The 25,947-nt window shown below is 43.4% G+C and overlaps 1 protein-coding gene across 1 annotated transcript; it reads left to right on the top strand.

The window, feature by feature from the left end:
- The first annotated feature begins 1,768 nt into the window (after nucleotides 1-1,768).
- On the top strand, nucleotides 1,769-6,357 carry CD24 (CD24 molecule). Its single transcript, XM_061131439.1, has 2 exons — nucleotides 1,769-1,927; nucleotides 4,693-6,357. Exons 1-2 carry the CDS (start codon nucleotides 1,859-1,861, stop codon nucleotides 4,858-4,860), a joined length of 237 nt encoding a protein of 78 aa, XP_060987422.1. The 5' UTR covers nucleotides 1,769-1,858; the 3' UTR covers nucleotides 4,861-6,357.
- The last annotated feature ends 19,590 nt before the right edge of the window (nucleotides 6,358-25,947 follow it).

The following is a 25,947-nucleotide window of genomic DNA, read 5'->3' on the forward strand; positions in this document are numbered from 1 at the left end:
AAAGACCAGGTTATTTCTAAACCGTGTGATAACACTGTAAAACAGGAAAGTCCGCTGGTGCAGGACAGAAATCCCTGTGTTCCCAAGTATGTACTAAAGTGGAAAGTTACTGAGTTAAAGTGACTGGCCAGTAAAGCACAAGCCCATTCAGTCACAGACGGGCTACTGTGGATTCCATCTCTACTCTGCTTCCATAAAACAAACCTTGTTTAACTAGGCTGTTCTGCAAAAGTAACAGTTAAATACATTTACAGCCATACTGCTTCCTAGTGGCTCAGTCATAAAGAATCTGCCTGCCAAGCAGGAGATGCGGTTTCATCCCTGGGCCGAGAAGATCCCCTGGAGGTGGAATGGGCAACCCACTCCAGTATTCTTGCCAGAAAATCCCATGGACAGAGGAGCCTGGCGGGCTACAGTCCATGGGGTGGCAAAGAGTCGGGACAGGACTGAGCCACTAAACAACAATAGCCTTACTATGTTTGGACTCTGCTTCCAAGACTGGAAAACAGGCAAACTTTAAATAAAAAAGATTAACGCAATTACAAATTAAATTAAAAAACGTCCACCAGTAAAATAGTTTCTACTTTTCACTGTATGCTTGAAAGTTGCCACAGTAGGATGGTTGGAAAATATATTCCACTCAAATCTGCAGAATAAGGACTAATCTCCTACAGGAGCCAGTTCATTAAACTGCCTAATGGCAGCTATGGAACAGTCATAGCCTTATCCCAAAAGCTTTGCTCTTTAAACAGATAAATGAGCAAGTGCGTTCCAACAGAGGCCAAAAAAAGCCTGTCCCCAGGAATTCCACTGGGGCAGCGAATTCTAGAGGGACCGCCGGGGAGGTTCCCGCTCCCTGGGTGGGACCTAGTAGCAAAGCCACGTGGGGAGCGCTGAAGGGGCCTTTAGGGCTGGGGAAGGGGACCGTCCGTCAGGGCAGGTCGCAGTCTCCTCGCCCCTGTCCGCCAGCGGCGGCCGGGAGGAGCGCCGAGAACCAAAACTCGGTTGTCGCCGGTGTCGGGGCAGCGAGTCTGCGCCCGGTGGGCGGCTCCCCACCTCTCGGGAGGATGCGGACGTGGGATGCCCCAGGGAACCCTCCCAGCCCGGCGAGCACGAGGAGCTCCAAAAACAAAGCGAGCGGCGGGGGGAAGGGGAGGGCGCGCCGGGCGAGGGGCAGAGGCGCCGCCTGCGAGCCCGACCGACCAGCTTGGGAAGGGCGCGCGCGTGCGTGCGCCCGGTGCCCCTTGCCAGGTCCGGGACACCCACAAAGCCCGAAAGGTCCCCTTTCCTATGGGGCGGAGATTTCAGAAATCCCAAGTCGGGGTCCGCGCAGCAGCTAGAGCCGGGACTGGAGGCCGCGCGCTGCGCCGGAGGCTCACGACTTTTCTTTTGGGGGGATAAGATGGCAGGTCCGGGGAAACAAAGGAAACTTGGGCCCTGGCCTGGGAGCGGCGTGTGTAGCTCACGAGTTCGCCCCGCGTCCTGTGTGGGAGTCACTGGGCGGCCTGCGCCAGCCTGCACACTGCCCGCCCGGGGAAAACATAAAGCATCCCTGCGGGAGCCGGCGGCGCCGGCCGCCCACCTGCCGCCCCGGGGTCTCCGGGCCGGCGGAGGGAGAGGGCGCTGGGAACACGGCGGGGGCCGGGAGGAGGGGAGGCGGCCGGCGGGCGCGCGCGGGGGGCGGCGGTGGAGGAGGGGAGCGCGGGTGGGCGGGCGGCGCCACGTCACGGCTATTGTGGCTGGCCCGGTATATAAGGTCCCGCCCGCCGGCCGCGCTCCCCACCTTGCCTGCACCCCGCCAGCGGTCCTTCGGCACCCTGCAATCCAGCGAGACGCGCTGCGCACCGACGGAGCGGACATGGGGAGAGCGATCGTAGCCAGGCTCGGACTGGGGCTGCTGCTGCTGGCGCTGCTGTTACCTACGCAGGTGAGGTCCTGGCGCCCGGCGAGGGGGCTCAGGGGCCGCGCCCGGGGCGGGTGGGACCGCCCGCAGGGAACCGGTCTGCGCCCCCACCTTCGGTTGTGGACCCGAACTAGGAGAGAGAATCTAGTACAATCTGATCTGGGGGGAGAGGGGGCGGCAGTTTGGAGCCCACTTTCCTCTTCCTGGCAGGCTGCCCCCACCCTTTAGGCAGCCCCGAGAACAAAGCACCTCCACGCGTGGGCCAGGAGGACCTTGCCCCGCCCCAGGTTTCGCACGGCGCTTCACAGGCTGCCTGACGCCCACCGCCCGCTTTCACGCGGAGCGGGAAAGAATGCGCCCTCCCCACCTCTGGAGCGCCCAGAGACCTCAGGCCCTTTGCGGAGGTCGTCCGTGGATCCCACGAGCGCCCCGCTTCCCTGTACGAGTGTCTTCGCGTCCCCTAGCGCATCACACAAAGAGGAAGATACCCTTCGGGGGGCGCAGCCCTCGCCCATCCTCCACTCTCAGAGCTAGTTCGTGGATCCCGAGCAAGCCCCAGTTTCTGACCCTGTTAGCCCACCTCAGTCCCGCGTGTTTCGGGGCTGAAGTCTGGGGGGGGACCCTCCCCTGACCCTGTGCTCTGCTGGGGACGACCTTACAGGTCACCCACGGAACCCTCTGTTAGCCAGATGGACTATCTCTGGACAGGCGGCGGATGGGACATGTGGGTCCCGAGTGCCCGCCAGGCTTTGTCCGTGTCCCCGCGGCCTTTTCAGATCCTCTGTCCCGGGAACACATCTTGCCGACGGTGTCCGGCGGGTGGATGCGCGGCGGCCGCGAGGGAGGCCAGCGGCGGCTGAGCCTGGGAGACCGAAGTTGGGGGGCGCTGGGAGGGCGAGAAGGGGCATTGGTCTCCGGTAGCGTGGACTTGGAGGGTAGGTAGGGGTGCCCGAGCGATTGGGTCTCCATCGCCTTCCCTTGGGGCTTTCTGAGGAGGGTCTCCTGAGCACTTCTTCCGAAAAAGTTGGGTGCGCCAGGTCCCCAGACATCCAGCCGCCGGGCTCACCTGGGAGCGCAGGCTGAGAGGAGCGCTCCTAGTCTTCCGCCCCGCGGACCGGGTAACTGTACCCTATTGTTTTGCAGGCCGGCTGCTCTCCCGAGCCTTTCTCTATTCCTCGGTGGGGGAGGGGCGTGGCCGCTGGAAACGCTGGTCTCTCCCACCCTGCCCCATCTCCTTTCCCAGCCAGATTCCCTCCCACACCCCTAAATTTCAGAGGATTTGAGGTTAAGCAAACAAATCTTTGGTAGCTTAGTAGGGAAATTTATGTTTACTGTCAATTTCGTATATTAACATTAGTTTTTTTCGTTGGTGTAGAGGACCCTTTGATTCTCCTATGGATGCACTGGGCTTTGGTTCTTTTTTTTTTTTTTTTTAAGCTCACCTGATGCACCAAGGCTTTGTTGGATAGAATAGATTACCTTCAGGGATCCCAAATTAGGTCTTGCCCCCAAATAACGAGCCCTGTTTTAAATTGGTCCCCATATTATTTACGCTTTCCTTTTACTGGGAGTGCTTTTATTCTTGGTAGCACACTCTGTTGGGTAGGTGCCAAATAAATCTATTCAATTTCATTGAGATTTTAAAAATTAGTCTATTTTAGATAGGATTTATAAAATTTTTAGTCGATGTTGGCTGAATGTCCTTATGGGTTTTACAACAAAAGAAGCTGGGATTTCTATAGATTTACAACAAAGGATAAAATGGTTTTATCTTTGAATTGATAGGTAGCCAATCATATATGTGGCCCAGACCTGCTTGGTGCCAGGTTGTTGTCCTGGCTGTAATCAGAAGCCCTTTAAAACCCTCTCTTGCAGTGAGAGCTGAAATCTCCCATCTGCCTTTGTTCCCTGACAAAGGAGAGATTACCACGTGCCCTGCTGGACTGTGCATTTTATGACTTGAAAAATAGTGTGGTGAATGATGCCACTCAGGCACTGGGGTGCTGGGGGACCTTGGTCCTTGGCCACAGTGCTGGGCTTAGTGACCAGGCAGGAAGGCTGCTGCTTGTGAAACCAACATCGAACCTTCTCCTCTGTTGTGAAGTCATTCCGACTTCATGATGCTTTGCGTGAGATCATTTTGCCTTAAGGCAGAGGCTCATTACATTTTTCAACTTAAAACAAATATTGTAGCCATTTTTGAGAAGGGCTGTATATAATTTCCAGACTTCAAAGGAGCAGATAAGATACCCGGGGCCCCTTAAGTTTAATGCAAGGTTGTATTAAACAGGTGAAAGTTACCCAACGAATTCAGGAAGACAGAGACTTAATTCTCATAACATATGTCTCAAATGACAGTATTTTAAAATCCAAGTTATTAGTGCAACTTTAAAATCTCCCCCTTCTTGAGAAAGTAGAAGAAGCCTATTTGTAACACCAGTAAGTCAGTATAATCACAGAAAGTGGGTTAGTTAATTTGGTTCCTTATTACTTTATAAAGAATTAAGGGTCAAGTCATACACTTGGGAGTTACATACTTACTGAAGACATTTTTGTTTGCTTGATTTTGGTTATTGTTATTTGCAGTCATTAATCATCACTAGGTAGTTGTTTTTGAAACTAAAGGATCTTGGTGGGACTAAGAAATTCAGAATGAAATGATGTGGGTAAGGGAATAGTGGAAAAAAACAACCTGAGACTGTATCATCTATCTTACTGGCGTGTTAAATGTATGTGGAGAGACAACTGTAACGTGGGAATTGATCAATGTAACTTTTTATATATTTTAGACTTACTCAAATCAAACAACTGTTGCAACACCTTCAAATAACTCCTCCCAGACTACCTCACCTGCCCCCCATCCAGCCAATGCCACCACCAAGGCAAGCGATGGTACTCTGCAGTCAACAGCCAGTCTCTTTGTGATCTCGGTCTCCCTTCTACATCTCTACTGTTAAGAGACTCAGGCGAAGAAACATCTGTACTTCACCATCTTCTAAATCCAGTTCAAATGGCATCTATACATCCTGTGTGACAAAGAAAAAAAAGAAAAAGAAGTCTTCATTGAATAAATCTGCTAATTCCACACCTTATTTAATTGACAGAAATTATTGAGGATCCCAAATTTGTTTGAAGAGCATGTGAAGGGTTTGACTAGATGATGAATGGCAATATTAAATCTGCTGGAGTTACCTGCACAAGATGAAGAGAGACAACATCCAAAATTAGTTGAGATGATTTCCTTAAATGTGGCTTAAGACGTATGGACACATAAAGCTCTACCTTGAAAATGAGAATAGATTTTATCTTACTTAGAGATAAAGAATGGGCTGTGGAACAGAGATTCAGTTTGCATTTGGTTCATTAAATTTATAAGGCCATAAAACAATTAGGTAAAACAGAAAGCTTCTGTGATTCTATTTGTATGTACATTAGCAGGAACTTCCAGGAGTTACTGTAAATTCTCAAAGTGTTGTTTCAGCAGTACTAATTTAATGCTGACATACTGATAGATAAAATTTTATGTTAAGCTATCAACTGTTCTCTTGGGAACTGAACTTTTCCTCTGGGGCTTTGGGCTGATATTGCATTTGACTTTTTATATAGTGCCAGGGCAATGATGGATTAATCTACCCCAAATTCAAGCATAATGAATACATTTTGCTTACATACTATTCCTATTGAAAAAGAACACTAGATTCGTTCAATAGATAACAAAGTGTAGAAGTACATTGCTGTCAGTGAGTTTCAAAATATTTTTTATTTCTGCATACATTGAATAACTTTTACAGTTTAAAAAATGATCTGCTTTGAAGGTAAATTGACAAATTTTGAAATGAAAAAGGCTAATATGTGAAGGAGCCAAACTGTAAATCAAATATTTGTGAAGTCAATACTGGAAGCTTGCTTACATTGAATTTAGAAAAACTTTTATACTCTTTTCTGTAAATACTTCTTTTTAAACTGAATCAGAGTAGCCACATTTGGAACATTTTCTGTTATCATTTGATATTTTTAGATAGTTAGAACCTGGTCCTAAGCCTAAAATGGGCTTGATTTTGGAAAGTAAATCTTTTCACAACTGCCTTGATGCACAGCAACTTTTTAAAAAATAGACACTCCCTAAAGTCTTTTGTTCACATGGTCACACACTGATGCTTAGATATTCCAAAATCTAATATGGCCACAGTAGTTTTGAAAACCAAAGTCATTTTTTTCCCCATCTTTAGAAACCAACACTGGAATAACCATATCCAACAGATCTCAAGCTACTGTGTGTGTGAATGAACATTCCCTTTTGTTTCACACCTGAATGCTGTATATCTGTTTTGGATTGTATATTGTGTTTGTGTATTTATGCTTTGATTCATAGTAACTTTTCATGTTATGAAATTGATTTGCATTAAACACAAACTGTAAATAAAAAGAGATGGCTGAAAGAGCAATCCATTGAATTATGTTTTTCCCAATGCCTGGAATACTTTGTGAGTCTTATCATGGTTGTATGAGTATTTAAACCACTAGGGACATACCTCAATATTTTCCTATCAAACAGAACGTTACAGTTAAGCTGTTTTGCATTGGCAACTAGCAACATGTCTTGATTAAAGAATTCATCTGAAAGCTGACACCTTTCAGGCTTTAAGTGGGCATCCCTTACTCAGCAACTATTGAATGCCAGCTATGTGTCAGGCTACTGAAGTTTTGATTGAATGCTGAACTTGCTTGACAAGGCTTTTTACTATAATTGAGAAAAAGAGCATGCATAATGACAAACAGGCAGTATACTGGCAAGTAGTGCTATGAGGAAAACAGGCCAGGGTGGCCAGTCATGAGCTGTGACTGAGTGATTATGGGTGGTTTTCAACATTTAAGCTGAGATATGGAGGATCTGGAGGAAAATTCCTGATGGGGGGAATGACACATGCTAAGTCCTTCAGTCTGCTTAATCACTGGCACTATTTTCATATCTGTCCAGGGGGCCACATTTCCATCGCTCCTTTAGTACTCCTGAATTCTTCTGACTCTTATTAAAGTTAGTCCTGGACTTTTGCTGCTTAGTTGCTCAGTCGTGTCCAACTCTTTGCAGCCCTATGGACGGTAGCCCGCCAGACTGTTGCCTGTCCATGGAATCTTCCAGGCAAGAATACTGGGGTGGGTTGCCATTTCTTACTTCACGAGCTCTTCTCGAACCAGGGATTGAATCTATGTCTCTTGTGTCTTCTGCATTGGCAGATGGATTCTTGACCACTAGCACCACCTGGGAAGCCCTGGACTTCTAGCTCTAGACAGAAAAAGGCTAGAATTTGGTAGTAAGTTCCTTGACCAGAAGAAATGTTGTGTGGGTCTCCATGCATGGTTGATAGGATTTTCTGTGAGTCCAAGGATAGTAGTTTTGGTAGAAGCATTGTATGTGGGGAAGGCAAATCCATATTCAGAATAAGTGTTTATTTCTTTAAGAGTAAAATGCTACCCTTCAATGATGATGTGGTCCCAATATTCCACCTGGCTGATCACCTCAAGCAATGGAGCATATAAGGAACTTGGTGTTGGTCTGTGATATAGCAGATTGAGCACTCAGCAGTGGCTGTGACCAGATCAGCCTTCACAAATGCCAGTGTTGCTGGGACCATGCATAATCTCTGTCCTGCCATTGTCGCCACTTTGTTCATGAGCCGAGTGATAACCAGAATGGTCAGGGATCTGTATCCACACAACTGGCCATCTTGTCCACCTGATTATTAAAATCCCTCATAGGGCTGTGGTTACCGTTTAGTGAGCATTCACATAGGACACTAATATCTTCAGCTTCCCATTTGGAGAGGTCTAGCCACATATCTTTCTCAGCCTGCCTTGTCACCAATTTTCCAATCATATTGTTTCCAAGTCCATCCAGCCAAACTGTTGGCCACAGATCGTGAGTTAGTATAGATTTACATCTCTGGCCATTTCTACTTTGAAGCAAAATGACCAACCAGGGGCACTGCTTTTAATTCTGCCCACTAGAGGTATTTCCGTGTCCTTCATGGGTGTCCTAGAAGGGGGCTGTGCAGCTGGAGCTGTCCACTTTGAGGCGTTGCCTGCTTAATGTACAGCACCTTCCATAAACAAGGTCCAAGTTTTCTCTTCCTCAGTCAGCTGGTCATCGTTAACTCCTCGTGAAGACATAGGTACAGACTAGGAGAGAGATGGTAATGTAGCAAAAATATGGCCCAGGGGCATTTGGACCACTTCCTCCTATAACTTACTAGTATATTAAGTCCCCTACATATGAACTTTCAAATTGTGAACTTTCAAATATGCAAACATGAAGCTTACTAATGACGAACTGATGGAATTGGAGGCCCAGAGAAAGGGCAAAGGAAAATGAGAGAAAGAAGTAACTGGAGAACTGAAGACATTCACGATGCAGGAAATGGCAGGGGATTGTCTTTATTTGAGGAGCCACTGTTGGCTCTGAGGCACAGGACCCGAACTTGGAATGGTCTCAGCAGCCATTCAGAGTGCAATCCACTGCTACCATGTCATCTGTGCTGAGGAAAAAGGAACTACTACCCAGACATCGCTGGATTGTTTTTTTCAAGAGGGTAAATAGAAGGAAACAGAACTTGTGCCATCAACATCAGGCATGAATGAAATTAAAGCTTGTCTTCCATCTCCTATTGCTAACAATCCTTCGGCTCTACCATCTCCCACTTCCTCTCCCTCTTTCAGCCAGTAATCCTCTTGTTTATTGACTCAATGCCAGCCCCTGTATGCCAGTTGTTGTACTGTACTACTGTACTTTTCAAGGCACTGTACTGTAAGATTAAAGATGTTTTCTTTATTTTTTTTTTATTTTTTATTTATGTATTGTATGAAAAGTATAAACCTATGACAGTACAGTACTACATAGTCAGTTGTGTTCGTTGAGTACCTAGGCTAATTTTGTTGGACTTACAAACGTGCTGTCGGAACAGAACTCGTTCCTGTGTAGGTGACTTACTGTATGTGTCTTTAGGGCCTCCTGAAGCTCAGTATCATCCATGCCACCTTCGTTTGACACTGGGGTGCTATTGTGCACAGCCAATTTTATGGGTTGATGATTAGACCACACCCAGGTCATCATGGGTAGTTCAGGCTGCATGGTGGTCTGTGGTTACGCATTCAGTTGTTTTTAAAAAATATTTATATGTTTATGTTTATCTGGCTGCCCTGGGTCTTAGTTGTGGCACATGGCATCTTTCGTCTTCGTTGTGGCATACGGGACCTTTTAGCTGTGGCATTTGAACTCTTAGTTACAGCATGTGAGATCTAGTTCCCTGACCAGGGATCACACTCAGGCCCCCTGCCTTGAGAGTTTAGAGTCTTAGCCACTGGGCCACCAGAGAAGTTCCTCAATCCCCTCAAGCATTCAGTCTTTACTAAAGCCCAGCAACAAGCCCCATCCTGTTTCTTCAGGAAGGGTTGCTGCCTGCAGAGGATGGCAGAGCTTTGCTCTGAAATCTTGAAACAGACTATTGATACCAACCCTGGGTCTAATATAAATTTATAGAAAAGCAATGAAAAAGTTGAGTTTAGTTTTTTAAGAAGTAATCATCGATCTAACCAGTCCATCCTAAAGCAGATCAGTCCTGGGTTTTCATTGGAAGGACTGATGCTGAAGTTGAAACTCCGATACCTTGGCCACCTCATGTGAAGAGCTGACTCACTGGAAAAGACCCTGATGCTGGGAGGGATTGGGGGCAGGAGGAGAAGGGGACGACAGAGGATGAGATGGCTGGGTGGCATCACCGACTCGATGGGCATGAGTTTGAGTAAACTGCAGGAGTTTGTGATGGACAGGGAGGCCTGGCGTGCTGCGATTCATGGGGTCGCAAAGAGTCAGACACAACTGAGTGACTGAACTGAACTGAATCATCGATACTCATGGAGGACAAAATATAACTAATTTTTCAACTGTACTTTGAAAATAGCTTTAAACAAACATGAATTGTTTTATTAGAAAAATACCCAAATTTCTATTTTGGGATTATACTTTAAATATTCACACTGAAATACTAGTCATATAATGTATGGCTAAACTGAGGAATGAGTAGTCATTGTATGGGTGTCTCTCGAACAAAGTTGAGCCTTAGCAGATAAAAGCAGATAATTTAGAGAAAGACAGATAGTTGCTATGCCATAGGGTTAAGATGAAAAATATGTTTAAAACTAAACATATTCTAAACACACACCCAATGCCACCATCCTTAAAATAGAGCTCAAATATTTAGGTAGTTGAAAAGTATGTGTTTTTCGTTTCTCATAGACCTTATTTGGGGTTAGCTTGATTATTTTGGGTTCTTTCCTTAGTATAAAGAGAGTATTTTTTCTAATTGTGGTAGGATGGCACTTTTTGAAACAACACAATCATCATCATGATTTACTTGTCAGTTTCTTTTCAAATTACATCTAAATTTAAAATCATATGCATTTCTAAGAAACTATAGGAAGTTTCCATATTTATGATTTTGCAAAGAAATCTCTTTGTGAGCCGAAAGGTTTAACTGTTATGCCTGTTAGCAATTGGCAGATGTTAAGGTTTGCAGAAACTTAACATGTCCAAAACTGAACTCGTTACCTCCACTCCACAGACCCGCTGCTTCTCTATTCAGAACACCTACCTGCCAAGTCACTCTCATCACAAACCCAGAAGCTTCCTTCCTCTTCTCTCCCAATCTCCAATCAGCCACAAAACCCTGTCACTTCTGAATCAGAAATGTCTGAGCATCCTGCCTCTCTCCCCACTCTGCTGCCTTCCTCTGACTTGTATCCTCTGTCAAAGCCGTGCCCCTCTGCCCTTAGTCTTTCCACCCTGTGGCAATTCTCTGAAATGTAGATCTGATCATTTTGCTCCTAACTTTAAAAGTTTGGCTGGCTACTCTTTGCTGATAGAAGATAGAATAGAAACCCCCCATTCACAGACCATAAGGCTTTTCCATAGTCTGGTCCCAGCCCAACTTTTCAGCCCCATTTTCAGCCACACTGTGTTGCCCACTGTTCTCTGAATCAACAATGTCTTTTTATACTTCCATGACTTTGAATGCCTCCACGCATCCAACTGAATATAGCAGTTAAAGGCGTGGATGCTAGAGCCAGGCTGCCTCAGTTTGACTTCTAGCCCCGCTGTGACTAGTGAAAGGAGCCCAGGCATGGACATAAATTCTCTGTGGCCCAGGAGTCTTGTCTGTAAATGAACTTGATAATAATGGTACCTATCAATAAAGTTTTAGAAGAGTGTGGTACATTGTTAGTACTCAGTAAACACTGGCCAGCATTGTTTCTTATGAATGTGTTGATATTGACTTGTCGATGCCCCTTGAAGGCAGGAACTTTGCCACATTTCACTTCTGGATTCCTGATGTGTGACTGAGAGTAGGTGCTCAGTTAATACTGAGTTAGAAAAACAGCCAGCAGTGGTATCTTAGTAGCAGTGTAACTGGGGGAGGGAAGGAAATCCTCTGATACTATATTAGGTCTTGGGGGGAAGCAAAAGAAGGTAGTTAGGGCTATTTCTAAACAGGCTGGTCCCTAGTGGCTGCTCAGCTTTCATCAGATAGGCAACCTGCTTATCTGCAACAATGGTTCTCAACTCTGACTGCATATTAGAATCACTTGGGAAGCTTTTTAAAAAGGTGATGCCTCTCACCTTTGCCTACTTAGAGGGCTCTGATTTAATTGGTCTGGGTGGAGGTTAGTCATCAGTAGTTTTAAAAAGCTCCCCAGGTGATTCTAAAGTGCAGCCAAATTGTGAAGCACGGGCCTGAGAGCAGCTTTGGGCAGCTCTTTTAGACCATTTGGCTGGCAGTGGCTGGGGAGTCAGACACAGTCCTGGCTCCTGGCTTCAGATCCCTGTGACTACCAAAGATGCTTACAGCAGGGCTGTGCTTGGAGACAGGTAAGGTCACTTTAGTCCATTGTCTGGATTTCTACCCAACTCAAAAAGGACACAGAGACTCATGCTCGAGTCCTCTGGTTCTAGCGCCTCAGCCAGCATCATAAGTAAATACAGGTGCCAGTCCTGCTTCTGAAAACTTGCTCCATGGGCCCTGGAAGCCTCTCTGGGCTTAAAGAGGATTGGACTTTTTGGAGATATTTTCTAGTTGAAAAATGTAAAGATTCCATCCAACTTAAATTCCGTGATTCAGATCCCCGCCTCTCCCCACTGCGCCCCACCCCCGAGCTTTTGTGAGCTTGTTCTCACATCCATGAAAAAATTGGTTCAGCACTCCATGCTGAGTCTACAAAAATTAATGCAAATTCATTGTTATTATTTGAGGAGATACCGGACATTCATCATACTCATTTGTTCTGTTATTCAGTTGTCATTTTGCATTCTACTGCATTTTCTGAAGACTTGGAAAAGGGTTCTGTTAATGATAGATTAGCGCAGTCTAATTGGTAGTTGCTGTTCATTTTAAATGAGATTGCAACAACTTCGAACTGTTAGATTGGGCTTGTGAAATGTGACCAGTGACACAACCCTTGTTGAGGTTTGGGTGTGAATGCAGTGAGGAAACAGTTTCCCTTTTAGCCTCATCATTGACACTGTGTTTATCAGTATGCATTTGGTTTTGTGTTTACTTATTACTTATTTATTCCAATTAAAAAATTTTTTTGAGTCTGCTTACAGAAACATGTATATGCCAGGTTACAAATAGATGAGGAATTTGAGGTAGAGGATAAATAAGGGTAGAAGGAAACTGTGAATTCATGGATAGGATTTGAGAACACTTGTTATAAGGTCATGAGTAGCTCCTGTAGTCACTGGAGGAAAAGAGCCATGATTAGAAACAGAAGCTTAATTGCCTGTGCATTTAAAATATTTGAGTAAACCAAAAGTACCGTGTTCTGGGGAGAGCTTCTAGTGTGGATCTGTAGGAGGAGGCTTCTGGGTGAATACGGTCAATGTCATTGACACTGTTCCTGCAGTGGTGGCAACAGCAAGTTTCTAATGGATGTCTATTTCTAATCATTTTCATCCAGACAAGTGACATAGCAAAGCATAATTTAGCAGACATTTTTTTTTATGCAGCCAAAATAGTGTTAACTAAACCTGTGTCTCTCTAGTTGAATATTTATAGGAAAAAAACCAGAATATTTAGACGAATATATGGTCAACATGCTCCATGAATATTCTTTTTTGTAATTGAACTTTAAAAAAAAAATTTATTTAGCTGCACTGGGTCTTAGTTGTGGCACGGGGGATCTTTGATTTTCCTTGTGGCATGAGGGTTCTTTAGTTGTGGTACATGGGGGAATCTAGTTCTCTGAGGGGATTGAACCTGGGCCTCCTCCATTGGGGTCTCCATTGGAGACCTCCTCCGTTGAAGTCTGAGCCACTGAACCACCAAGGAAGTTCCATAATTGAGCTTTTTATATAAATCAAGCAGAAAATAATGGCAAATGGCGTGTATCCGTAACTCTCCTAAATGCTTTTACATATAATTGTCCATTTAATACTTGACATATTTCTATGTAGTCAGTGCTACAAGCATCGCCATCTTTTTGTGAGGAAACCCAAACAGAAAGACATTCCAGAGGAGGAAATGGCAGCCCACTCCAGTATTCTTGCCTGGAGAATCCTATGGACAGAGGAGCCTGGTGGGCTATAGTCCATAGGGTTGCAGAGAGTTGGATACTACTGAGCGACTAACACATTGTCCTAGTACTTAAAATAATCTTAGGACAAATACCGTATGGTATCACTTATATGTGGAATCTAAAAATTACAACAAACTAGGGAATGCAACAAAAAAGAAACAGACCCCTAGATGCAGAGAACAAACTAGTGGTTACCAGTGTGTGGAGGGGCGGTACAGGTGTGGGGGATGGGAGGTATGAGAGGGGCTCAAGGATATGTTGCACAACACGGGGAATATATCCAATGTTAGTAACAAATAAAAGTGAAAAGTAACCTTTAAAATTTGTATAAAATATTTTTAAATTAAAAATAAAATAATCTTAGGAGCTCTGAGGAAAAAGAAAGAAAGACATTCCATAGCTTGCCCAAGGTCACCCCATAGTAAACTGGTGTTTGAAGCCATGTCCTGTGGCTCCTAGCTCTTAGCCACTGCACCGTCATCACCTCTGTTGAGAGTTTGGGCTCATCTTCTCTGACAGGATCATGGAGTATGGCTTTTCCATTTGCTGTTTAAGAAAACATGCATACGTTTTTACAACTTGTAAATACACTAAAGCTGACCCCATGTCCTGAAAATAAAGGAGAGTGCTCAGGGCTGAAGAGCAGCCACGGCATGTCCACACTGGGGTGTCAGACAATCTGTGATACAAGCCACAGGGATCTATGGTTTTCAAGTAGGACGTGAAGGGACCCCCACGGGGTGCATGGGGTGGGAGCAGATGATGGAGAAAACTGAACAGGCTGTGCCTCTCAACCTTTTCCTCTCGCCTTCCCTCTTCCCCCCACCCCCTCCCAAGCAGAGCACTGTCATGGTGATCTATTTCTTTTTTAGGGTTTATGTCTAAATGTCACTTAGGCAAAAAGTTCCAAGGCAAAGCAGGTAGAAAATTAGTGTTCTCTGCCATTGCAACCACAATAATAGTTTTCAATCCCCAAATTTACTGCTTCTCTCTGATTATGTAAGCAGTATATGTTCATTGCTAAAAATAAGGGAGAAAAAGTACAAAGAAGAAGGTGCAAGTCACCTATTATCCTACCACCAGAAATACCTACAACTTGAATCTTCCAGTCTTCCCTTGCTCCCCCCCATGCATTTATTCAGATACTTGTACATACAAACATATATTTCAATGAAATTGTTTTATTACATGCCTTTTAATATAATTATTATTGCATCATTGGTCATTTCTGCAACATGTTTTACAAATATCTACATAATATATTCTTCAGGTGTCTTATACTTAATCTGCGTTAAGTATCTTCTACTCAAAGCTGTCGTTGAATATTTAGATTGTATCCAGGGTTTGTGCATGCATGCTAAGTCACTTTAGTCGTATCCAGCTCTTTGTGACCTTATGAACTGTAACCTGCCAGGTTACTCTATCCACAGGAATCTCCAAGCAAGAATATTGGAGTGGGTTGCCAGCCCTCCTCCAGGGGATCTTCCCGACCCACGGGTATTCCTGACCCAGGGATCAAACCCACGCCTCTTATGTTTTCTCATTGGCAGGCAGGTTCTTTACCACTAGCCCTACCTGGGAAGCCCATCCAATGTTCTCCCAGTTATAAATAAATAAATAATATTTTAATAAATATCTTTTTACCTAGTTCTTTGCTTAGGCCTCTCTTTCCTTTTTTGAGGGGGACAAGGTCAAACCATTTTACTGAGGGGCTTTGGAGGAGGGTCGAAGGGCTGGGAGGACAATGAGATTTCCTCACTTGGGTCACTTCAGCTTCACAGTTGCTGGAAAGCTCTATTTCCTTGTTTTTTCCTCCAAATCTCTTCATTGGTATTTCCATTTTAAAAAATTATAGCTTGACTTTTTTTTTAATATAAATTTTGATTTTACTTTTTGGCTGTTCCTTGCAGCATGTGGGATCCTAGTTCCCCAACCAGGAATTGAACCTGCGCACCCTGTGTTGAAAGTGTAGAATCTCAGCCACTGAACCACAAGGGAAGTCCCTCTGTTTCCTTTTAGTGAGTTCTTAGGAGTAGGATTTTTTGGCGGATGTTGTGTCTGTCACCTGGATCCTCCCTTCAGGACCCAGCAACTCATTTCCCAACTTCTGAGGGTGTGACTGCTGACAGCTCACAATGGATCCCTTTCCAAGACCTCTCTTGGCTGAAAGAAGTTGCCTCTTCTAAGAGTCTGCCCTCCTCTGGGGCAGTTCACATCTGGAGGTCAGAAGGCCCAGTCTCCTTGCCATGGTCTTAGTCAGCTCTGGTGTGCCAGCCCAGCTCCAGCTCCTGGGATCAGTTCAGTTCAGTCACTCAGTTCTGTCCAACTCTTTGCGAGCCCATGGACTGTAGGATGCCAGGTTTCCCTGTCCATTGCCAACTCCTGGAGTTTACTCAAACTCATGTCCATTGAGTTGGTGATGACATCCAACCATCTCATCCTCTGTCGTCCCCTTCTCCTCCTGCCCCCAATCCCTGCCCCAATCCCAGGATCAGGGTCTTTTCAAATGAGTCAGTTCTTCACATCAGGTGGCCAAAGTATTCCAAGTTTCAGCTTCAGCATCAGTCCTTCTGATGAATACTCAGGACTGATCTCCTTTAGGATGGACTGGTTGGATCTCCTTGTAGTCCAAGGGACTCTCAAGAGTCTTCTCCAACACCACAGTTTAAAAGCATCAATTCTTTGGTGCTCAGCTTTCTTTATAGTCCAACTCTAACAAACATACATGACTAGTGGAAAAACCATTGCTTTGACTAGACAGACCTTTGTTGGCAAAATAATGTCTCTGCTTTTTAGTATGCTGTCTAGGTTGGTCATAGCCTTTCTTTCATGAGCAAGTATCTTTTAATTTCATGGCTGCAGTCACCATTTGCAGTGATTTTGGAGCCCAAGAAAATAAAGTCTGTTACTGTTTCCTGTTTCCCCATCTATTTGCCATGAAGTGATGGGACCAGATGCCATGATCTTAGTTTTCTGAATGTTGAGCTTTAAGCCAACTTTTTCTCTCTCCTCTTTCACTTTCCTCAAGAGGCTCTTTAGTTCCTCTTCACTTTCTGCCGTAAGAGTGGTGTCATCTGCATATTTGAGGTTATTGATATTTCTCCTGGCAATCTTGATTCCAGCTCGTGCTTCATCCAACCCGGGGTTTCGCATGATGTACTCTGCATATAAGTTAAATAAGCAGGGTGACAATATACAGCCTTGACTACTCCTTTCCTGATTTGGAACCAGTCTGTCCAGTTCTAACTGTTGCTTCCTGATCTGCATACAGCTTTCTCAAGAGGCAGGTCAGGTGGTCTGGTATTCCCATCTCTTTAAGAATTTTCCAGAGTTTGTTGTGGTCCACACAATCAAAGGCTTTGGCATAGTCAATAAGGCAGAAGTAGATGTTTTTCTGGAACTCTCTTGCTTTTTCAATGATCCAGAGGATGTTGACAATTTGATCTCTGGTTCGTCTGCCTTTCCTAAATCCAGCTTGAACCTCTGGTAGTTCATGGTTCACATACTGTTGAAGCCTGGCTTGGAGAATTTTGAGCATTACTTAGCTAGCATGTGAGATGAGTGCAATTGTGTGGTAATTTGAACATTCTTTGGCATTGCCTTTCTTTGGAATAGAAATGAAAACTGACCTTTTCTGGTCCTGTGGCCACTGCTGAGTTTTCCAAATTTGCTGGGATCTGGTAGGGCCTTTGTTTCTGATGCACCACAGCCCAGCTGTTTTTTCTGCCCAGGACCACTTCCCTCCCCTTCATAGGTGTTGACTCACAGGGCGTCTCCCTACCACCTCTGAACATGATATCCTGTCAGCATCTGCTCCCCTGGGAACCTGACCTAAGACAAAAATGTTACATACGGTTTTAGAGAATTCTAAATAGTGTTAAAACAACAGGGATATATCCTTGTTAATAGTTCAAATCGGTGGACCTGTCTGCAGAACTGAAAGAAGGCTAGAGTGGCAGTAGCCGAGATGGGGAGGGGGAGAGCAGTGTAAGATGAGCGTGTAAGATGAGTTTTGCAAGCGCCAGACCATGAAGGACTTCGCAAAGTGTCACACTGGGGCTTGGCAGGAAGCAGGTTGGGTAATGTGAGGACAGTTCAGTGATGAGATGACTTTCAAAGGTGTGGACAGAGTTTAGTAAAGGTTGATAGGCATGGACATTATCTCTGGTGCTAGCAGGGTGCCCTTAATGACCAAAGCTTGAAGGAGCAGGTACTGGAACTGAGCTATTCACTGTGTGGAGAGAGATGCCTGCCAGGAGCTGTGGCTTTTCAGGATCGGGATGCAGTCATTCTGAGGTGACTGGCAGAGGGGAAGGCTGGGGAAAATGCCTCAAATTTACCCTCCTTCCACCCTCCAGATCTCCTACTGGTCCCTTCTGTTTGCCAGGCCCTCCTGGCAGCCAGAGAGCATGTTCCATTAGGTCAGCCTCTAGGGACAGAGCAGACGGGGTGAAGCTGAGTAGAGAGTGAATCAAGAGGAGCAAACCACAGATCTCCAGCCTGGCCATGGACACGAGCTTGGATTTACCCTAAAAGCAGTGGTGTTAGAGGCTGAATGGTGTCCGTCCCTCCCCCGCCCCCCATTTATATGTTGAAATCCTAAGCCTAGTACCTCATAATGTGACTGTATTTGGAGATAGGACCCTAAAAGAGGTAATTCAGGAAAAATGAAGTCATAAGGGTAGGCCCTAATTCAATGACTGGTGTCTTTATGAGAAGAGATTAGAACACAGACACGCACAGAGGGAAGACCGTGTGAGGACAGAGAAGGTAGCACCTACAAGTCAAGGGGAGAGGCCTAAGAAGAAATCAGCTCTGCCAGTACAATTTCCAGAGCTGTGAAAATTAATTTCTATTGTTGAAGCCACGCAGCCTGTGGTGTTTTGTTATGGTAGCCCTAACAAACGAACCCAAAAGGAAAGTCACTGAAGGTTGGGGTGGGGTGGGGTGATGTGATTAAATGTTTATTTTGGAAAGATGCAGCTGAGAACTGATTAGAAAGTGGTCAGGGTAGGTACAGTTCAGTTTAGTTGCTCAATCATGTCCGACTCTTTGTGACACCATGGACTGCAGCACGCCAGGCTTCCTTGTCCGTCACCAACTTCCGGAGCTTGCTCAAACTCATGTCTACCGAGTCGGTAATGCCATCCAACCATCTCATCCTCTGTCATCCCCTTCTCCTCACGCCTTCAATCTTTCCCAGCATCAGGGTCTTTTCCAGTGAGTCAGTTCTTTGTATCAGGTGGCCAAAGTATTTGAGTTTCAGCTTCAGCATCAGTCCTTCCAATGAATATTCAGGACTGATTTCCTTTAGGATGGACTAGTTGGATCTCCTTGCAGTTCAAGGGACTCTCAAGAGTCTTCTCCAACACCACAGTTCAAAAGCATCAATTCTTGGGCGCTCAGCTCTCTTTATAGTCCACCTCTCACATCCATACATAACTACTGGAAAAACCATTGCTTTGACTAGACGGACCTTTGTTGGCAAAGTAATGTCTCTGCTTTTTAATATGCTGTCTAGGTTGGTCATAACTTTCCTTCCAAGGAATAAGCGTCTTTTAATTTCATGGCTGCAGTCACCATCTGCAGTGATTTTGGAGCCCCCCAAAATAAAGTCTGTCACTGTTTCCACTGTTTCCCCATTTGCCATGAAGTGATGGGACTGGACACCATGATCTTAGTTTTCTGAATGTTGAGCTTTAAACCAACAGTTTTCACTCTCCTCTTTCACTTTCATCAAGAGGCTCTTCTTTACTTTCTGCCATAAGGGTGGTACTATCTGCGTATCTGAGGTTATTAATATTTCTCCCAGCAATCTTGATTCCAGCTTGTGCTTCATCCAGCCCAGGATTTCACATGATGTACTCTGCATAAAAGTTAAATAAGCAAAAAAAAAAAAAAGTTAAATAAGCAGGTGACAATATACAGCCTTGACATACTCCTTTCCCGATTTGGAACCAGTCTATTGTTCCCTGTCCAGTTCTAACTGTTGCTTCTTCTACCCTATTCTGCAGGGTAGGTGCAGATACACCAAAATAGGAGGCTACTCTGTAATTCAGGTGAGAGATGAAGAGACAGACTCCACCCCTAGTAGTGGAGAAGAAGTGGATTTGAGAAATATTTAGGAAATAAAATCAATACATCTTGATAATGGATTGGATATGTTGGGTGGAGGAGGAGACGTAAAAAAATGTATTGATCAGCTACCAATTGAATACATACTCTGTGCCTGCCACATTATCTTCTAGAAACTGAGGGTTACAGATTGTCTCTGCTTCCACTGTATCAGTGAATAGCTGGTGATCTCTGAAATGGGAGACCCTTGAAAAATATTATGTTTTCAACCGTTCTTTTACTGATGTATATTTAAATGGTTTTCAAATGCTTGTATATATAGACAGACACACACACATTTAGTGCTATTACACACAATGAAATAGTAAGCATTTTCCTCTAAATTGAGGTATAATTGATACAGAGCATTATGTTGACTCCATGTGTACAACATAATGATTTGATATTTGTATTGTGAAATGGTCACCCCAATAAACCTAGTTAATATTGGTTACCGAACATTGTCAACAGAATTTTTTTCTTGTGATGAGAACTTTTAAGATTTACTCTCTCAGTAACTTTGAAATATGCCATACAGTGTTATTAACTGTTGCTGTGCTGTACTTCACATCCCCATGACTTATTTATATTTAACCAGATATTTGTACTTTTTGACTTTCTTCACCCGTATTGCCTACCACCTACCCTTTGTCTCTGACAACCACCACTTTCTTTTCTGTATCTATGAGTTTGCTTTTTTATTTTTCTTTTTAAAGATTCCAAATAAAATTGAGATCATATGGTATTTGTCTTTCTCAAACTCATTTCACCTGGCATAGTACCCTCCAGGTCCATTTATGTGGTTGCAAGTGGCAAGATTTCATTCTTTTCTATGGCTGAAGAATATTCCATTGTGTGTGTGTGTGCTGCATTCTTTATTCTTTCATCTGTTGATTGTTAGTTGTTTCCGTATCTTGGCTATTGTAAATAATGCTGAACATTGGGGTGTATATATCCTTCAGAGTTAGTGTTTTTGTTTTATTCTGGTAACTCTCCAGAAGTGGAATTGATGGATCATATGGTTGTTCTATTTTTAATTTTTTGAGGAACTTCCATAGTATTTTCCATAGTAATTGCACCAGTTTACATTCTCAATAGTGTACAAGTGATCCATTTTCTCCACTTTCTCACCAACACCTATTTCTTGTCTTTTTAATTATAGTTATTCTAACAGATGTAAGATGATATCTCGTTATGGTTTTGATTTGCATTTTTCTAATTAATGATGTTGAACATCTTTCCATGTATGTGTTGGCCATCTGTATGTCTTCTTTAGAAAAATGCCTCTTCAAATTCTCTGCCCATATTTTAATTGGATTGTTTTTTTTTTTTGTAATTAAGTTGTATGAGTTCTTTACATATTTTGGATATCACACCCTCATTGGATATATGGTTTGCAAATGTTTTCTCCCATTCTATATACAAACATATAAAATGCTCTCTATATACATACAATATATAATATATAATCCTATATTCTGTCTATATACAATACATTCTATATATTTATATATGTTCTATATCTATATCTCTAGCTATCAGCTATATATAACATAAACTGATCAATAGAATGATCAATAGAATGCCAACATTAAGTAGTTTAACTTATTGTATACTTCCAAAGATCACTTCAAATGTTTTCTTAAATAACCAGGTATTCCTGGACATGAACTATCCTGTAGGTTAATATCTATTAACATCTACGAAACATATAGAGTTTGGGGTTTTAGAGTGTTTGATTTTCACCCAGGTTCTCTGCCTCTGGGAAATACTTTTTGGCAATCAGACTATGCCATAGGATAACTCTATCCTTCTGTTTTCTCTGAGGGAAGTATGTGTTGGTTAACTTTCTGTTTGGCCCCAAAACTCATTCTCTGCTTTTCTCTGCCCTGCTCCGTGTCCTGCTGTGCCGCCTCGTATGGGCTTCATCGCTGAATGCCCTTGACCTCTAGCTCCTGGTTGGGTCAGCTAGTGGGAGGCATTGGCAGGAGGTTGGAGGTGGGAGGAGAGGGTTGAGGTATTTACTTCCTTAGCAACTGGGCTTCAGTCCGGCCAGTGGCCGCCTCGCTGGGTGCACTCCTCCACGGGGCAATTCTCTCCCGCTCCAGTGACACTGCGGGCCTTGGGGGAGGTCAGCACTCACTGTTGCTGGACTGTGTGCTTCACCTTCCTGCTTTGGGTCCCTTAACCCTGCCGTTGTTGCAAGTAACTCCTTCGTTCCGTTTGCTTCACTCAAACCTTTTTGGTGTACTTCCGGTGTTTTCAGGGCCCTGCCTGTTAGATGTTTGTTTGGCTCACCCCAAAGATCACAGTTAAAAGGGAGGGGACCCTCCAAGACATCTTAGTTTACTCTCTCACATTCCTTGATCTGGTCCCTCTCTTGGTCTGTAGGATGTCTCCAGTGGTCCTGAGTGCTGGCCATGGTTGGGGACTGTCTTGCAATAAGCTTGTACTCCTTGAGCCTGTTCTGAGCCAACGTGACTTATCGTGGCCCATGATTGGTTCCTGCCCAGCGTTAGAATGGGAAAGTGGCAAAGCCCCTCATGGAACTCCTGGCAGATTTCTCCCCAGTATGATACACACAAAGCCACTGTCTGCAGTGGAATAGCCTGCTCCTAAAACTTACTGACTCTTCATATAGAACATGGATCCAAGAGGCATGGTTTCCATTTACCACGGAGAAGTTTTAGTATATTTATTATTATATTATTTATATATATATAATATTATTATAGTATTATTGATCTATTGTTATCTGGAAAGATCTTCACAAATAATTATAGCATCAATTTCTTTTTAAAAATTTATTTATTTAATAGGAGGATAATTACTTTACAATATTGTGATGGTTTTTGCCATATATCAACATGAATAGGCCACAGGTATACATGTGTCCCCTCCCTCTTGAGCCTCCCATTCCTCCTCCCTCCACAGCCTATCCCTACAGGTTGTCACAGAGCAATGGCTTTGGGTTCCCTGTGTCACAAATCAAACTCCCACTGGCTATATATTTTACATATGGTAATGTGTATTTTGCATATGTTTCAATGTATAGCATCAATTTCTACCTTGACATCTTAATGTAACTTTCCTAAAAAACAAACAAACAAAAAAAACCCTTTCAAATTATCAAGAGAAATTGTTAAGGATTTTAAGTTGGATCCTTAAGTGATTAACTTTGTGTGAAGATATTTTTAAATTAAGGAATTTGTTGTTTCCAGTGGAGAGGGAAACAACAACCAAAACAAACCCAAAACACTAAACCTTTAAATACTAGATTTATTTTTGGTGTAGTCAGGAGAAAGTGAATACAGAAAAGTATGTAGGGAGTTATAATCACCTGGATTTTCATAATTAGGATAAATGTTAGCATTTTTGCCATATTTGCTTCAAATCAAAGTTTTAAAAAATTTATTTTCTAATTATTATTTTTACTTTTTGACCTTGAAAATGCCTTTAAAAGTCCCATGGGATCCTCTCTGAGGTCCCATTTTCCTCCCATACTCCTAGGAGAAATTATTATACAGAATTTGGTATGTATCCAGTCCATGTTAAGTTAATGCATACAATAACTTATTTACTTTAACATCTATGAGTATTCTATTATGCAATTACACCTCAATTTATACGCCTAATTTCCTGTTGATGGACTTCTAGTTTTTTTTCCAATTACCCTGCTATGAGCAATGTTGACATGAACATGCTAGTCTGTGTTTCACTGAGCATTTTTTTTCCAGGGTTTCTACCTAGACATGGAGTTGCTGGGCCACAGGGATATGTTCATTTTCAGCCCTACAAGACAGCTAAAACTGATTATTTTAGTCAGTTAATTTACTCTGACCACATGTGTAGCTTGAAACAACAATTAATATTATTTGTTGTGTGTGTTCCAGTTTCTAGGACTGTGTAGCAAATTACTCCAAAATATAGTGGCACAGAACAACTTGATTATGCTCACAGATTTTGGGCAAGGCGCAGAGGTGCCTGGGGCCTCAGCTGAATGAAGCAAAAACTGGGAGTGGAATCATTCAAGGGCTAGTTCACTCACATGTCTGGTAGTCAATGCTGGCTCTTAGCTGGGCCCTAGCCGGGCTGTTGGCCAGAACATCTCCTTGAAACTTCTCCATGTGACCTGGGCTAAATCATGACACAGTGGCTAGGTTCCAAGGGTAAGGGGAGATGGGAAGAGAGACAGAATGAACTAGGCAGAAGCTGTGTCATCTTTTAAGACCTACCCTTGGAAGTAATGCAGTCACTTTGCATCCTATTCATTAGAATCAAGTCACAAAAGCTGGCCCCTTTTCAAGGGGTGGGAACAGAGGCTCCTTCCTAGCTCTCCATGGAGAAATGTCAAAGTCATACTATAATAAAAGCTTGGGGGGTGAGAAATATATTGGTGCAGCCATCTTTGGAAATCTGCTACATTGTATTTTTATTTTTTCTTTTTTTAATAGTAAAATGTTATTTTCTGCTTATAAAAGTAATACTAATTGCAAAGAAAAGTTCAGAAAAATGCAGAAGAGTATAAAAAAGAAAATAAAACCTATCAATTATCCCACCATTCAGAAATAGCATGAGTTAACATTTCTTATGCATGTACACACATTTTTTTGGAAAGTAAAAATCAGATCATAGTATACATATTGCGTCTTCATTTAGCAAAATATCACTGACCTTTTCACTGTCAATCAATAGAGCTTTACACCATCATTTAAACAATGATACCTTCCATTGTATACTGCCTTCATTTATCCAATCTCCTCTTTATGGACACTTAGGTCATTTTCTAAATTTTCACCATTTTGTCTATATGTCTTTAAAATGTTTATAAATGGTATTATACTGAATGAAATATTAAGTATTGCTCTTATCCACTAAAATTACATTTTCAAGAGCTAAGTTAGTATGAATAGTAATCATTCATTTTAACATCTATAAGGTAAAATTCTGTTAATCAGTTATACAATTATATTACAGTTAATGCATCTAATTTTCTGCTGATGAACTTTTAGATTTTTCCCAATTATGCTACTGCAGACAGCGTTGAATGAACATGCTGTCATGTCTCGTATTTTTCCTAGTGTATTTTTGTATTTATACCTAGTCCTGGCATTGCTGGGTCGTGAGGTCTTCTCATTTTCAGCTATACTAATACCACAGCTATTAGTCACATGATTATTTTAGTCATGTGACTTACTGGCATCGACTTCGCTGTTGGATGGATTTCTGAGGTTTCTCAGCAAGGTCTGGCATTTGTTAGAGTCAGTATGCCACTTCAGTTCTAGATGCATGCTCATGAACGGTTCGGTTCAGTTCAGTCGCTCAGTCGTGTCCAACTCTTTGCGACCCCCATGAACCGCAGCACACCAGGCCTCCCTGTCCATCACCAACTCCCAGAGTCCACCCAAACCCATGTCCACTGAGTTGGTGATGCCATTCAACCATCTCATCTTCTGTCGTCCCCTTCTCCTGCCTTCAATCTTTCCCAGCATCAGGGTCTTTTCCAATGAGTCAGCTCTTCGCATCAGGTGGCCAAAGTATTGGAGTTTCAGCTTCAACATCAGTCCTTCCAGTGAACACCCAGGACTCATCTCCTTTAGGATGGACTGGTTGGATCTCCTTGCAGTCCAAGGGACTCTCAAGAATCTTCTCCAACACCACAGTTCAAAAGCATCAATTCTTCTGCACTCAGCTTTCTTTATAGTCCAACTCTCACATCCATCCATGACCACTGGAAAACCATAGCCTTGACTAGATGGACCTTTGTTGACAAAGTAATGTCTCTGCTTTTTAATATGCTGTCTAGGTTGGTCATAACTTTCCTTCCAAGGAGTAAGCGCCTTTTAATTTCATGGCTGCAATCACCAACTGCAGTGATTTTGGAGCCCAGAAAAATAGTGAGCCACTGTTTCCACTGTCTCCCCATCTATTTGCCATGAAGTGATGGGACTGGATGCCATGATCTTAGTTTTCTGAATGTTGAGCTTTAAGCCAACTTTTTCTCTCTCCTCTTTCATTTTCATCAAGAGGCTCTTTAGTTCTTCACTTTCTGCCATAAGGATTGTGTCATCTGCATGCTGCTGCTGCTGCTAAGTCGCTTCAGTAGTGTCCGACTCTGTATATCTGAGGTTATTGATATTTCTCCCGGCAATCTTGATTCCAGCTTGTGCTTCTTCTAGCCCAGTGTTTCTCATGATGTACTCTGCATATAAGTTAAATAAGTAGGGTGACAATATACAGCCTTAACGTACTCCTTTTCCTGTTTGGAACCAGTCTGTTGTTCCATGTCCAGTTCTAACTGTTGC

Source organism: Dama dama, chromosome 28, assembly GCF_033118175.1.
Source record: "Dama dama isolate Ldn47 chromosome 28, ASM3311817v1, whole genome shotgun sequence".
NCBI lineage: Eukaryota > Metazoa > Chordata > Mammalia > Artiodactyla > Cervidae > Dama > Dama dama.

Bases quoted from the DNA above. Each gene is read 5' to 3' on its own strand.
- CD24 (XM_061131439.1), top strand. From the start codon at position 1,859: ATGGGGAGAGCGATCGTAGCCAGGCTCGGACTGGGGCTGCTGCTGCTG. The intron at 1,928-4,692 runs GTGAGGTCCTGG...TATATATTTTAG, and splicing joins CGCTGCTGTTACCTACGCAG to ACTTACTCAAATCAAACAAC.